This window comes from Mauremys reevesii, linkage group 2 (assembly GCF_016161935.1).
Source record: "Mauremys reevesii isolate NIE-2019 linkage group 2, ASM1616193v1, whole genome shotgun sequence".
NCBI lineage: Eukaryota > Metazoa > Chordata > Testudines > Geoemydidae > Mauremys > Mauremys reevesii.
This window is the reverse complement of record NC_052624.1, coordinates 12,671,749-12,688,200: the sequence shown is the minus strand read 5'-3', so window position 1 is coordinate 12,688,200 and position 16,452 is coordinate 12,671,749. Positions and strand designations below refer to the sequence as shown.

At 46.0% G+C, this 16,452-nt stretch overlaps 1 protein-coding gene across 5 annotated transcripts in view; it reads right to left on the bottom strand.

Annotated features, from left to right (window-relative positions):
* The window catches only part of OXSR1 (oxidative stress responsive kinase 1), a 132,527-nt gene that overhangs the window by 85,292 nt on the left and 30,783 nt on the right, over positions 1-16,452 (bottom strand). For 4 of the 5 annotated variants that reach the window (XM_039524795.1, XM_039524798.1, XM_039524796.1 and 1 more), the window contains one exon: positions 5,555-5,667. In XM_039524795.1, coding sequence (XP_039380729.1) covers positions 5,555-5,667 — 113 coding nt within the window. Of the gene's footprint in view, positions 1-5,554; positions 5,668-6,958; positions 7,083-16,452 lie in introns of those variants that run through there. The other variant, XM_039524794.1, reaches the window with a different exon arrangement.

The window sequence follows — 16,452 nt, the reverse complement described above, 5'->3', positions numbered from 1 at the left end:
GCACAGAGACTGTCCGGTTTGGCCAATGTACATGGCAGAGGGGCACTACTGGTACATGATGGCATATGAACAGTGTGCCCATAGGGGAAATTTTCTGACTAAGCCTGGGGAGTTAGCAACTGGTTATACCTTAAGGGATTATAAATTCTCATGCCTTAACCTTGGATATTCTCATCCATGCGTCGGACTTTAAAAATAAAAAAAAATAATAAAAAAAAAAACCTCTCACAGCTCTTGATCTCAGTATTTTGTGGAGCGTAGAGATATTTTATCAGGTTTAAACCTCTTGAAAATCACTTCAATTGACTGTCCGACTGCTTTAGTATTACAAGAAGAGGCAAACAGGCAACCCAGTTTACATTTTTCTTAGCTACTGATTATTTATAAATCTGTCATGCCCAGTCTACTCCATCACCTTGCTGAACTAGACAGAACCAGCCATTTCATTCTCTTCAAATGGAAACCATTCCATGTCTCTGATCATTTGTCATCTGTTTCTAAACCTATTCCATTTCTGTGATCTGCAATCTAGAAATCCATGGAATCACTCTCTGAAAGTCATGACAGGCAGCTGCTTCCACTCAGTAGGAACCCTATTTGGAGTTCCATAAGCTTAATGATTTCCCCTCTGTTGTTCAACTTTTAGTCTAACTATTAGAGGACATTAAGCAGACAATCCATTTCACCCAGCTACCCCAACACAAACAACTAGATGAAAGTTAACTGGCTTACATTTAACTTAAGGAAGATGGAGATGATGCTGGTGAGTATAGGGGAATAATTAAGGCCTTCTAGATTGTTAGTTCTTCCAAACAAGAATGTGCCTTTTTACTGTTTGTATAAGGTTCGAGACATGTCACTAGTAGAAACCATTAGAATCCATGACGATTCCCTCAGGATGGCCATCAATGTGATCGACAAGGAGATGTCTGCTCCAGGAGCCACTCAACTCAGCTCTGCACTTGGACACAAGGTTGCATCATTGGCCAGAAATGCCTACCCCACCTCAAAAATGGCAAAACTGCACCCATTCCTGGAGGGCAAAGGCCTTGTTACTGTGAATCTCTCTGCACCACATCATGAGTGCTATGATCAACAGGGACAATGAAGCTGCAGGAGGCAAGGTGCAGCACAGGAGGTGGAGTAAAGACATTCACAGTGAACAATGTCCAGCCTGAAGTTCTCTGCAGCAGGAAACAGTAACCTTTAATAAAACTGTCAAAAGCACTTAAGTCACTTAGCAGCCTAAGTCCCATTCATCTTCAGTGATACCTAGACTCCTAAGTCACTTTTAAAAATAAGACATGGCTCAGGGTTAGGTGTTTTTGAAAACTGTACCCAATTTTTACTTCCAAGTACAATGGTGAACAACACACTGCCTGACTTTTCCTTTCACAAGTACTGTGGCAAAAGGTGATCTGAAAAACCAGGAAGAATTACTTTGAAATCCTCTGGCAAAATATACTCTATAAGTGAAAAGCCCCCAACCCTGCTGGGGAAAGTGAGAGAGAGCTGGCAGTGATTTCTCCACAACCCTGCAGCACAGCAGAAGAACAGGAAACAGGCCCCAGGCGCCCTGGTTTCATTCCCTGCTTTCGCCACAGACATCTAATAGTGGCTCTGCTCCTGTATATTTTCTTTGTGGCAGTTATCACTTTTTCTGCTAAATAGCCCAGGTATCCTTGTGTTACTTGGTGCATATTTCCATACTAATCCCTAGCATGGTACGGCTGGTCTTCTAAAATTAACAGAGCTACAATGTATGAAAATATATTCCATTGCCTTCATCTAGAAACACACATCTGTTAATTATAAAACACATGACTGTTACAAACAGCTTCCAAAACACCACATGGTGAGGGTTACACCAGGACACCCACATGGCTCAAATGTATTTTGAGACATGAGGATCAAGGTTAAGTACTTTCAACCAGCCAAGTCATACCCCCAGTCTTGCTTAGCCATCTCTCTCCTGAAAGGATCCACCAAGAGCAAGGCTCTCTCCCAACCTCCCTTTCACTTAACCCATTTTCAAAACCCTGCGTCACACCCACCAGCTGCTACAGTCTAAATCAGTGGTTCTCCAACTTTTGTATTGGTGACCCTTTCACACAGCAAACCTCTGAGTGCGACCCCCCCACACCTTATAAATGAAAAACACTTTTTAAAATATTTAGCACTATTATAAATGCTGGAGGCGAAGTGTAGCTTGGGGTGGAGGCTGACAGCTTGCGACCCCCCATGTAATAACTTCACAACCCCATGAAGGGTCATGACCTCCAGTTTGAGAATCCCTGGCCTAAATGAAGCTCCTCCCAGAGTTCATGACCTTCACTTGATTCAGCTGACAGTGTTAGAGAGCAACATAAGATTTCTCCCTACCCCTCTCCCCCACAATCCCAGGACTCAGCATGTTAGTTCTGCCCAAGTCCCAGCCCCCTACTGGCCAAGAGTTTGAAACAAATCTCATTATTAATTGGGGAAACATTTCACCACCCAAAATGAGGGTACAGCCCCTCGGATCTATGCAATTTTACCCCCTTTACCAAACAGACTGGGGATAAATACTTCCCACTCACCCCAAAACAATCATCCCCCCAAAATGTCCATTGGTGCTGTAGGGAATTAGAGTTGACTGAGCCCTATATGTCATTTTTTGGCCCAGCTCATGATGAGTGGGCAGTGTTTTATTACACAAAAGCAAGGATTTTGCAGCCAGGGGACAGAATGGAATGTTTGTTGTAAGCTGGCTATTATGCTTGGAGTCCCTGATCAGCACAACAGAGGAATAATGGATCTAGCAAAGCACACTAGTTTATGTTTATAATGGCGTGATATAGGGGTATACGATACACCAGCCACCATTTCTGGCATTTCTCTTTCAAAATATTTATTCTTGGATTCCATTTTGGCCTTGTCAAAACAAGGTTTTAAAAAACCCTATAAATATAAGGATGAATATTGCAGGACTAGATAGGTTTCAGAAAAGGGCTATTTTCACCCAACTACAGACACTTTAAAGGGTCCCTGTTTTCAGAGGATATTGGGCACCATCTTCTGAACAAATCATGTGTCTCCAGTTGGGTGGCAAAAAAAAACAGTAATTAGTTCTGACCATTCAAGCCTCACTGTGTTAAACAGAAACGGACCATCCTCACACATGCTATTTCATTGCCATGACTGAGGGCCAGAGAACTCTAACCATATTTTATTCTGAAACTAACATTAAGAGATTTATTGTTTTCAGTTGGGAAATCAATATTTTGTTTGCTATCTCATGCTTCTTTTGTTCTTGACCAAATTACTGACATAACCACAACACTTGAGCAGCTGACAACTTCAAGCACATGGCTGTTTTCATTGGCAGTATCCAAATTACAGTCCATCAGACCCCCTTTAATACATATTGTAGTGATTATTATATCAATTCACTAGGCTTTAGAACTAAAGAAAGTACATCTTCACACAATACACAGTCAATCCATGGAACTCATTGCCAGGGGATATTGTGAAAGTATAACAGGGTCCAACAGAGAATTACCCAAGTTCATGGAGAATAGGTCCATCAATGGCTATTAGCCAAGATGGTCAGGGATGCAACCTCATGATCTGGGTGTCCATGAGGCTTCAATTGCCAGAAGCTAGGACTGGATGAGAGGGGATGTATCACTCAAAATTTCCCTGTTCTGTTCATCCCCTCTGAAGCATGTAGCACAGGCCACTGTTGGAAGGCAGGATACTGGGCAAGATGGACCATAGGTCTGACCCAGTATGGCTGTTCTTATGTTCTGATGTAAACTGTAAAAGTCTACTTTTCAGTTTACTGGTGCAGAAAGACACCCTTTGATTCATTTATTTAACCCAAGTATCTACCCAAGAGATTATTCCTGTATGTTTTATTTTTAAAATGACCATGGTTTAGAGTCATCCTAAAACATGACTTGACATTTCTTCTTCATAGCAGCCTGTAATCAAGCCTGCAGAAGGGGCCAGCACTGAATCATGTCACATAAATGGGACTTCGTGAAAGAAGAAAGCAGCTATTCATTCTAAGTCCTATTCATTACGAGATAAAATGGAGGTATTTTGAAGAATGGGTCAGCTGGAGATTAAGATATGTAATTAGGGGACATTTTTATCTAAAATTACATGCCAACTCTCCACTGCAGAGCTTTCTGAATATAAGCCTTTTAGCTGAAATTGGCAATTACTCAAATACTGAGCTCAGTTTTAGTTTGTGGTAAAGCAGTTAGGAATATAGTGAGGACAGGGGACCACGAACTACACCAAAGGCATTAAAATTGTGGCAGGATAGGCTGTCAAGAGGAAAGATCATGATTATGGAAGGGAAGAGAGATCCAGATCTCCCTCGACAAGCTAGAGCCATAATGATGTTTAGATACACTTGGTCAGAGACAGAGCTTAAAACTCCTACAGATATGTTAAAAATACCTGCACATGTACAGCACCTTCCCCCCCTCCCTACAAGTACAGGTTTATAACACTTGAGAGTCTGGCAAGTATTGTATCCACTTAATAGATGACAAGTGGAGCTCAGAACTTAAAGTGCTTTGCCCAAATTTGTACAGCGAGAGCTAGAAACAGAACCCAGGAGTCTTGGCTCCCAATCCTGTGTTCTAATCACCAGCCACCAACCCACATTGCCTCTTAAGAGAGAAGCATCATCATGAAGGGAACTTTTGGCTGATGATTAAGTCTACTATTACTGGCTATCAGGACCCAAAGGGAGGGAAATCCTGGCCAGGACTTAAGTTATAATTTCCCCTCCCCCAAAAGGAGAGATTATAATAAAAAAAGCTTACCTTGGCTGGCTTGTTTTAGTATTAGATTATGTAATACGAGGTGGGGGAGGGGGAATAGCCGTTACTGAAGGGAATGCACATGGCTAGAAAGCGAGCCCACCACCATACATACTACAGCAAAGAGGGAATAACCATGAATTAGAACAGCAGCCTGATGGAATCAGCAGTTCAAACATTAAAGGGTTTTTGGTAAACCAGCATGCAATGTGATGCTACTGCTACATCTGTCCCGAACAGAGCTGGTGTTGTTATTTACAGGGCTACTAGCTGCCACAAAAGCTGCTACTAGTTGAGAATGAGAGACTGTGAAGGACTGGGGGGAAGTGGAGGAATATTCACGTATAAGTAATGAATCCCACAGTATCTCCTACAAGAGTAATTATGTCCCCCTCATTTTGGTTCAGATTGTAGAGCCCTCAAAAAACACTGGCTGAGTCCTTACTGATGTGCATTTAGTCCCATTCAAATCAATGGGACTACTTGGGTAAATGGTCAGTGTGAATAAGGCCTCCATAATCTGACCCACTGGGTTTTTGGTCACACATTGTGTCCGACACTTGGGATCTTATGGGTGCATCTTTGAACCAAGCAACCACAAAGAGGGAGGGAGGGCTCATCCTCCTCATGATCATAACTTTCCAAGAAAGGTTGTTTAAAGGCACCTCAGAGCTGAGCAGGAGACTGCTACCTGGAGTAGAGTTTTCCCAAACAAAATGTATATAATTGTGTACCAAGAGTTCATCCATGCTGGTCTGACATTTCTCGAGATTGATCCGTTTAATTGCCACCTTCTCTTTTTTCGGGATACAATAGGCTGCTTGCACAACAGCTGTTGCTCCACTCCCTGGAGGGAAAGAGAAACAAATAGTTAATACCTGCTCTTGTAGGACTGTTGCAGGAAGGTAGAGAATTTGGAGAAACCAATATTACAAATCCTGGTGGCTGCTAATTGCAAAGCCAGGTGAAGGCCTGAGGAATCCAATCCCTTTAAAAAGGGAAAGTTCTACCATAGTAAGTTCTGCACAGCTCAGCAAGCCAAACAGAATGCATCTATTGAAGCACTAGGTTAGCAGAACAGAAACAATGCAGATCTTTATGAGAGATCATCAGAACTGGGCAAACAAAATATGAGCTAAATCTTGCTCTTACTTACTCAGACAGCCCCACTGAAGTCAACAGGACTATTTCAGTGAATGGGAAGCAAGGGATTTGACCCGATTGATTTGGAGGGGAGAGGGGGCGGCAAGTAATGGGACTAAAATAAGTCTTTAACCTGATGCATCTATTCTAATTTTCCAAAAACAAACTGCTCCCTGTTCTGCTACCAACACAGGTTATAACTAAAAAACATTGGAAAAAGTCTAAATAGCTTTTCACATTCCCCTCAGTTTGGGCAATGAAGATGCATTAATTGTATTCATTCGGATCCATTCTTTATGTGTTAAACTCTAGATCTCTCATACTAGCACAATACCTAAGTGTCCAACTCATTTCCCTCTATCCTTAAAACCAGCATTGTCCTTCCCCTTTTCCAGCTTTCGGCCATCTTCCCTCTCCACCAAGGTCCCAAAAGAGATGGGGATCCTGGGCTGTGAAGGCAGGGATAGCTCTCAGTATCTTTCTCCCATTACTGTTGCTCTGTGCAGCAAAACAGCAGGAAGTCAGGAGGGAAGCAGTGAGAGCTGGCAGCTGCAGACTGCCCAGCGGTGGGAGAGAGCTGTCTCCCAGCAGAGGAAGGCTAAGAAGTTACGAACGGCCTGCAATCATCTCTGCTCTGCCCTTGGGACAAATCCATTGGTACAAAGGACACCTGGCATCTCTAATTTAAAAGAAGCTTCCAAAAGGCCTCACCTATGCCATTTATTATTTATACACACCTCCTTTCCCAAGCTAAGTCATCCTAGTGTTCCCAAGCTCTCTTCCCACAAAGCCGCATTCTGAGGCCCCCCAGATACACATCCCCCTCTGATCATTTTTTGTTGCCCATCTCTGGGTCATTGCTATTCCTACCATGTCTAAGAAAAGGCAACAATGCAGCATTTGAGGAGAAGATACAAACTCAAGCTAATGTCTCTGTTCTAAACACTATCTAGCAACACTGTCATTCACAAAGATAATGCACATAGCTCTCAAACCTTTAAGAAATTGAATTAGGCTGGCAGGTAGGTAGGAAGAGGCACTGGTGTTAATTTTTCCTGTTTGCTTGGCTGCTTCATTGCAAACAGATGAGCTAGAAGCTTCCATTTTTAATACCACAAAATCCACTCCATTATTCTGTGACACTGTTCAAGCAGTTGGCTTTGTCTCCCTCCATTTTTATTTATTTGAATTAATGAGCTGTATGGAAAGAGAACAAGGGGAGAGCTTGACAGTCCAATTTTTAAACAAAGGCTGTTGAAGCTGTACACAAATGGCTAACATCAATATTTTCCTTACAGCAAGTCTTATAAGCCAGAGGCAAATCTTTAAATAAAAGCATTGGTGGAGAACGAAGATTCAGGAGGACAGCTGTGATCAACGTTTGACAAATAACACCTTGAAGACCCAACCCAATGACTTCACTCTTCAGATTCTCTTCCAGTATCTAGCAGACTGGAAATGCGAGAGCCCCTTTTTCTTTATGTGCTGTGGGACGTGTACTCTGTACAATGGGTACACTTTGCTAGCTGAGTCCCTTAAGTGTTTACAGCAGAACAGTCTATTTTTTTCCTTCCCCAAGGTCCACATTTCTTGGTCAAGGTATAGTAAAGGTCCAGACTCCAGAGAAAATAATAATAAAGACCACTAATAATGATAATGAGTAATTAAAAACATTTTGGGGTCTGTTCAAAAGCGTCTGGCGGTCCGGATTTGACCCACAGTTTGCCTACTGACTACCACTGGTTACAGTCTAAAGGAATGCAGAACACAAGAGTCCATGGTCGTTACAGCTGGACTGTATCATGCAGCAGCTGGCTTGTGAGAAGTTTTGAGGAAGAGGGCCATTTATTTGCAGACATTCATTAATTCACAGACTGTTCCTAGCACAGAGGACAACATGAAAGCTGCCAGGAGAGGCTTGGGTGGAGCACAGGGAGAGGGGGAAGGGTAAGAAGAACTGCCATATTAGCATGAATCCCTCTCATCCAGTGCTTCAAACATTAAACTGAGGAACAGAATCCGGGGATGAACTTGGTGGAGGGGGCATGGAGAATCTGTGCAGACAGTCAGAAAAGAGGAGACATGCTTAGAGATGCAGGAGAGGAAGACCATGACAGCTGTGGCTTTGGCTGGACTAGAGGGAGAAGGGATGTGAGGGTGGGGAGCTGTCAGGAGTCAGATGCAATAATTAGGATGAGAAAATTAGCTGTGTGACAGGCTTGCAAGATGTAACCCCGGTGTTAAAACCAAACATGATTACTATGCCTGCATGGTACTGTGCTCCGGTTATATTCATGCTGAATTCTCATCTTCATTGGGGGCTCATTGTGACTCCTTACACTTGAGGAGTCGGTCAGGTTTACTGTTGTTTTTGTTTGTTTGTTTTGTTTTGTTTTAAGTCTGCTTCTTCAGATTGTAAAGACTCTGCTCTTCTTGAGAAGCAAACTGAAAATACAACAAACTCACTCAAGAGGAAAGGGGCAGAATACACAGAAGTGACAACGAAGGCAAGGAAAGTGCCGTGTTGGCATTTCCTCGTACTCCCATTCTCCCTAGTGAAGCATCTTTTCAGCAGTAAACAACAAAGCACTTTTGTGCCTTCGCTGCTCCTTTAGCAAGTCCAAAGTTCTGGACAAGATTTTCTTGCTGGCTTCTTGCATATTAGAAATAAATACAAGTGTCTTGACTCCAAGTCCTCCAGTAAAGAAAAAAATCACAGCTGAAGGTTGAAAACAAGTTACGGTGCGTCTACACTGGCAGAGTTACAGCGTTGCTCAGAGAGCGCTGAAGGGAAACTGCTGTTGTGTGTTCACACTGTCAGCTGCCTGCATGATAGCGTGTTCACACTTGTGGCACTTGCAGCGGTATTTGGAGAAGTGCACTCTGGGAAGCTATCCCACAGAGCATCTCTTCCTCTTCTGCCACTAAGAGTTGTGGGAAGGCAAAGGGGTTGTGGGGCATCCTGGGTCCTGTCCCAATGCCCCATGATACACTGCTTTGCATCCCAGCAATCCCTGTGCTTCAGTCCACATTTGGCGCCATCTTTCAACAGTCTGTGTACTGCATGCTCTGCTCTGCCTCTTCAGTCTGCTAGAATGGATCCCGCACTGTTGACCAATATGCTGCTCACTCTCACTAACACATCACGAGTAGCAGTGGAGTTATTCCTTAAACTACAAAGGCAAGAGGAGTGCGACATTGATCTCGCCACGGGTAGTAGCTATGACACGAGATTGCTCGTGGCATTCACAGAGGTGCTGACCACAGTCGAACACTACTTTTGGGCTCGGGAAACAAGTACTGAGTGGTGGGATCACGTAGTCATGCACGTCTGGGACGATGAGCACTGGCTGAAGAACTTTCCCATGGGGAAAACCACATTCATGGGGCTCTGATGAGCTTGTTCCAGCCCTGTGGCGCAAGAACGTGAGAATGGGAGCTGCCCTGCTGCTGGAGAAGCGCATGGTGATTGCACTGTGGAAGCTGGCTACTCCAGACTGCTACTGATCTGTCGCTAACCAGTGCGGAGTGGGAAAGTCGACTGTTGGACTCATGTTCACGGAAGCGTGCAGGACCATTAATCGCATCCTGCTCCGAAAGACCATGACTCTGGGCAACACGCGCGACATTGTAGATGGCTTTGCACAAATGGGCTTCCCTAACTGCGGCAGGGCGATAGATGGCAAGCATCTTCCATTTCTGGCACCAGACCATCTAGCCAACGAGTACAGTAATCGCATGGGAAATTTCTCAATGGTTCTCCAGGCGCTTGTGGATCACCGTGGGCATTTCACCGACATTAACACAGGCTGGTCCGGAAAGGTACATGACGCATGCATCTTTCAGAACACTGGCCTGTTCAGGAAGCTGCAAGCAGGGACTGTCTTCCAAGACCAGAAGATCACCATATGGGAAGTCGAAATGCCCACTGTGCTCCTGGGAGACCCTGCCTACCCCTTAATGCCATGGCTTATGAAGCCATACATGGGGCACCTTGACAGCAGCAAAGAGTGGTTCAACAACAAGCTGAGCAAGTGCAGAATGACTGTTGAGTGTGCTTTTGGCCATTTAAAGGCCCCCTAGCCGCATGCTGTACACTCCATAATATTTGTGAAGGAAAGGGTAAAAGCTTCACTCAGGGCTGGACCATTGAGGCTCAGAGCCTGGAGCCTGAATTTGAAGAGCCAGAGACCAGGGTTATTAGAGGCGCGCAGCGCTGGGCCGTAAGGATCAGGGACACCTTGAGGCAGCAATTTTAAGCTGAAAGACGCTAATATTTGTTGCTATGCTCAGGAGTGCAGCGCTTGTAATGCTAGGAGGTGATTGCGATTGGTGCAGATGATGCACTATGAAGGTATAAGAAAATTGCCTGTTGCTTTGCAGGGCTCTGTTTGTGTTCAATTAATGGAATAAAGATTGCTTTCAAACCAAAACAATTCTTTTATTTAAAAAGAACAACTGGAGGGGAGAGACAAACAAAAAAACACATTGGCAGTGAGGGGGATCAGGGAAGGGAGGGTCCCAGGATGGCTAAAGATTTGCATATGTCCAGGGATCATATCAAACCTTCTCCTTTGGAATACAGTGCAGCGGGTAGTGTACGTCAGCAGGGCTAAACTGCCAAGGGACGGGTGTTGAGTGCAGTGGGCACTGGGAGTCTGCAGGGCTGGACTGTGGGAGGGAGAAGTGGAATGCAGCGGGTACAGACTGGAGCCAGGAGGTTAATAAGAGTGTGTTGGTGGTGTCTGGGGGGCTCATGGGAAAGAGTTTTGTGACAGCAGCTGCAGGGGAGGGCGGGAGCAGAGCTGCTCAGTTTGCAGTGCTAGTAGCACCTGGAGCATGTCCACTTGGTGCTCCATAACCTTTAAGAGCTGCTCCATGGCTTCATTCTGGCACGCCGCATGCTCCTTTCAGTCCCTCTTCTTGCTGTCCTGCCACTCCTTCAATTCTGTTTTTCAGCCATGGAGTGCATCATGACATCACGCAGAAAGTCCTCTTTTGTTCTTCATGGCTGCTTTCTAATTCTGTGTAGCCGTTCAGCCAGCGATAACGAAGAGGGAGGCTGGGCTCCCAAGGTCATACACCTCTACCCCAATATAACGCTGTCCTCGGGAGCCAAAAATCTTACCGCGTTATAGGTGAAACCGCGTTATATCGAATTTGCTTTGATCCGCTGGAGAGTGCAGCCCCATCCCTCTGGAGCGCTGCTTTACCATGTTATATCCAAATTCGTGTTATATCGGGTCACATTATATCGAGGTACAGGTGTATCTGTAACACCTAAATGCAACACTTTATGTGTTGCAAACAATACTTTCTGTAGACCACTGATTCAGTGATAAAACACAGCCAATATTCACATACCTGTCACTAACTGGCTCACCACAGGCGAGCACACATGAGCCACAAAACCCCCAAAATGGTGAGTAACCGCAGGGGCAGAGAAAATCAGTATTCCAAGACCGTACTGTACACTGGGCACGTGGCTCCTGGGGAGAGCCAGCACTCTGGGGCGGGAAGGCCTTATAATCATTACTGTTCCCATACATTCTACAGGAAGTGATCATTATGGAAGATCTTTCACTGCTGAGGGTGAGCAGAGAATCAAGGAAGGGTCTTCTCCAAGACTCTGGCTTCCACCCTGGCCCTTATGTGGCTCACCTGTGTGCAGCAATGGTGTTCCCCACCGTGACAGCAGCACAGGAAAGTTACCCTTAATGGGGCAAGAAACAAAGCAGCTCTGCCAAAGAACCTGCAGCAGCCGATTGCTCAGTATCTCCATGAGAGTTTCGTGGAGATCTGAGGCAGATTCCCATGAAGTGAAGGAATCAATCAATACCCTATTCCGCCACTCAGACTAGGCATGTGGTGGTACGGCCAACATACAAATACAAGCCTGCTTTCTGCAACCCTCCTGCCCCCAACAACTCACTTCAGTGATTCCCAAAATCAAAGCCACATACCAGGGGCCTCCTCTCCTGTTTGCGCTTCGCCAAACTCCAACAGCTGTGACTGGCTAGCCTCCTCCGAGGTAGAGAAGAGTTCCTGGCTGCATGCATCTCTGATCTCCGAGTCGTCCTCTGCCTCTGGGTCCCCCTCCAAATCCTCATCCAAAAATTCTTCCTCCTGGCTCGGTCCACTCTTGACTGGCATGCAAGCCACCGAAGTATCCGCAGTGGCCTTTGCAGTGGAGGTGGAGTGGCCACCGAGTATCACATCCAGCTCTTTGCGGAACCGGCAGCTCGTGGACGCAGCACCGGAGTGGCGATTTGCCTCCTGCGCCTTGTGGTAGGCGTTCCGCAGCTCCTTCATTTTGACAACGCACTGTGTCTCGGTCATGGCCCCTTTCTGTCACGCATTGTGAAATCTGCCTGTAGGTATCATAATTTCTATGGCTGAAGCGCAGTGGGACTGGACAGCCTCCTCTCCCCAAATGCTGATGAGGTCCAGCAGCTCGGCATTGCTCCAAGCAGGGGATCACCTGGTGCATGGAGCAGGCATGGTCACCTGGAAAGATGCGCTGAGACCACTGCACACGTCACCGAGCAAGCAGGAAGAGAACTTTCAAAATTCCCAAAGAATTTAAGGAGCTCACGGTTGGTCACCTTAGGGCAGGGCAGTGGAGTTCAAACCGATGACCAGAGCGGCATGAACAGTCATTGTAGAACACCTCCTGGAGGCCAACTGCAGCACTGCAATTCACCAGGGTGTCTACGCAGACACTGCAGTAGCCCTGGCCCAGAAAGCAACTGTGCAGTTTCTGCGCACTAAGTGGCTTGGCAGTGTGTACACCTCAGGAGTTACAACGCAGAAAGCTGCTTTACTGCGAAGATACTTACCAGTGTAGACAAGGCCTCCGACTCTACCTGAGTCAACTCCAACATTGCGCTGTACATCCCACCATGGCTACTGCACAGCTCCCCTACACTCTTCACTGGGGCTGGCAGAATTGCAGATGTTTCAGAATATGTCACAACTGTAAGCCAAGTTCTCCAGCAAAAAGAGTCAAAGCCCATGTGACGCTGTATGGAATCTGGGGGACACTTGAGGATATTATGAATATTAATATAGAAAATTGCAATGAGTTATTTCAGATAGGTCATGTAAGGTATCTGCAAAAATGTTCTAATTTGCTAGATATGATAATCTAATGTTTGTGTTTATATCACCTTTGTATTATGAGTTATAGATATGTATGCATGTCTGTATTTCAAATTTGTGCTATGCTTCTGGGTGACATCCCTAGACAGTTTGGCATCAGCACTGCCTAGCCTGCTTGATGGCCCATTAAGGACCATCACCTATACAACTGACCCACTGAGAGAAAGCAGATACACCTTGTGACTCAGCAAGGCATGCAGGGACATACCTATGGACAGAAATCTCAGGCTTTCAAGCCATGTGCTGGGCAGCTTGTGTTGGAAACAAAGGAAGCACAAGCCGCACAGCAAAAGACTATAAAAGCCAGCTGCTTCTTCTTCATTTTGTTTTCAATCCTGCTTCTAACTCTGGAGGAACTTTCCTACAAACTGAAGCTCTGAACAAAGGACTAAATGTCCAGAGGGACTTACAAGCCAGCAAACTCACCAGTACTGCTAGGAACCTGATATACAGATGTTGAAGTCTTTGTATGTATGTGACAGTTTTACCATTTAACATCTCTCGTTCTTTTTTCTTTATAACAAACCAGTAAAGGATTGTCTGGCAGCATGGTACTTTGGGTAAGATCCAAACCTATACTGACCTGGTAATGTGGCTGACCCTTTGGAGTCAGAAAAACATATTGTATATGCGAGCAGAGTTTTTAAAATAACTTCTCACTGTACTGGATCTAGGTGCTGATTGGGAGCCAGAGACTGAAATGCAATAAAGGATGCTGTGTGATTTCTTTTTTGCTTCTTGGTAACCAGTGTGGGGGATCAGAAGCATGGTTTGTGACTGGTTCAGGAGTTTAACTTCAGTGTTACCCACCAGTCTTGGGAGTATCTGCTCTCCCTTTTGCAGCCTGCCCTGCCCCTGGCACTTCCAGTGAGGTCTGCCCCTGGCACCACGGGTCACAGCCCAATGGAATAAAGAAGCAGGAAAAAGCTATTGTGATTTGCATTTCCTCTTTAAGCCATTTTACCAAAAACCCTGGATGCAGACTAGCCAAAGGCTAAACCATGTATGTAACTATTCTGCTGACCAGTGTCTGACCGGATAGTAAGCTCTCCAGGGTAGGCACCATCTCTGTGTGTGTGTTTGTTCAGTACCTAGTCCAATAGAGACCTGATCTCTATAGGGGTCTTATTGGAATCAGGCAGCGAAAATCCAAATAGCTTTCTGAGGCCAGGCAGGAAGGGAATCCTCTAAATTGAGGACTCTTCCCTGCTGCTCTCATTATTAAGTCACCACCTGCTCTTCTGCTACCCCCACCCCCAATATTCCTTGCTTCTCCTCTTTTCAGCTCCCACTATAGCAGTTAATTATAGAGAAACAATGAAACAGCAAAAGCATATCAAGCAGGGTTTAAACCAAGCTGCAATAGGATGTGCCGCAAGTGGAGTTGTTCTTTGGTAACTGCAGCAGCATGCCATACTTTAGAGACTGAACAAAGGGCTTGGCTACACTTACAAGTTGCAGCGCTGGGAGTTACAGCGCTGCTCATGCATGCAGCTGCAGGCCCAGCGCTGTGCTGGCCACACCACACAGCTACCAGCGCAGCGCAGTGTGGCCACACACTTGCACTTTTCAGCGTTGTATTTGCGGGTGCATTGTGGCATTATCCCACAGAACACCTCCGCTTTTTTGCCGGCCGCTTGGCTGCTGGAAGGGAAGGGGAAGGAAGGAAGCAGATTGCGGGTGGTTCCCTGCCCTGTTGGCCTGCAGCATCGCATCGCATCATTCATCAGCATTCGGCCATTGATTGCCTTTCGTGTTTGTCTGTCTCTCGCTGCGCTGCTCTGTTCTGTGGGATTTCTGTTGCTGGGAGTGCTGAGTGAGCTGCTGAGAGGCACAACACGAGCCAGCACAACACGCTCCAGCGAGCTCCAGTGTCACAGTGAGAGTCCAAGTGAGATGAGAGGAGTGATATGACTATGATATGGATATGTCTGCCGCGGTGGCGACACAGGAGTGAACGGAGCTGCTTGAAACGCTCGGAAACCGCAAAACGCCGGGCTGGGGGTGGGACCACTGAAGTCTGGGGATGTCATGATGGCTGTCTGGGGATGGCATGACAGTGGCTGCAGAGTGGCTGCAGAACTTTCGTATGAGAAAAGCTGCTGCTCGCCAAAGAGCTGAGAGAGGCCTGCCAAGAGAGGCAGCGACGGAGGTGCCTGAGCGGTGGGGATGGCTGGAATCTGGTGGATGGCGGCAAAGAACAGAGGGAACCAGTTTGGGGTGGGAAGGTGGGTGGGAATCGCGTTGATGCAAGTGGATCAAATTTGATGTTTGCCTCCTAACAAGAAAGATCACTGCAGAAGAGACGTGACTTGGGGAGCGATGGATACAATGGCTTGGGGAAAGGTGGGGGGAATGGGACTGGGGGAGCGATGGGGCCTCCCATCCTATTCTGGCCATACCTCCACCTCGATTCTACGTATTTCTCAATGGGCATGGTTCTTTGGGCGCAGTTCCTGTTTATCATGCGCACAGGATTGGCACATTGGGTGCATGCTGCAAAGGTGAACGATGGCCTGCTGCGGAAGATGAGAATTCCTTTGGCAGAAGAAGGCAGAGGCAGTCAGGAGGATGACCACAGGAGGAAGATGAATCTGAGCAGAGGATCCTCCAATGCCCTCCTGATGGCCTTGAGTCCCGCCTGCCAGGGCCTTTTGATAAGAAACCTGCCTAAGCTCATGAGGAGGCAGAGCAAAGACTGTGAGAATGACAGTGGAGATGCTGAGGTGCTTTGGGCTGGAGTTTGTGGCTGGAGATGACTGGGGGGGAGATGTTTGTTGGGGGGGGCAAGCGCTATAGAAAGCACTGTACCCTTGTATGTCCACAAGGGGAATAAGGCCATAAGAGGCATGAAGGGAGGGTGAAGTGTTTCAGTGAAACAGTCCTGGCACAGGAGAGAAGAGCAGGGCTAGAGAGGCCCAGCACAGGGCTTCAGGATTAGAGAGAGGCTGAGGGAGGGGGAATGGGAAAGGGGATGGAAATTGAGGCTGCTGCAATGGGAAGAATTTTGCTGCTGTGCATGTTTGTGCATTATTACACTGCTTAATTATTACACATAACACATATTTTAATATGATTCTTTCTAATCAATGCTTTTTCAATCTTTTATACTAAAGACTCTTTTCACTATCTTGAAAGAAAAAGTAAGAAAATAAGACAGAAGAATTGAAAAGACAAAAAGAACACAGACAGACAGACACACAAGACAACAGACAGTACATTGAACTGTACAACAAGTCATGTGTGTGGTGTCAAGTGTCTGTGTTATATGTTAATGCAGAGGACAAGTTTGATGGGAGCATGTCTGGATTGGGTGAGGTGATGGTTG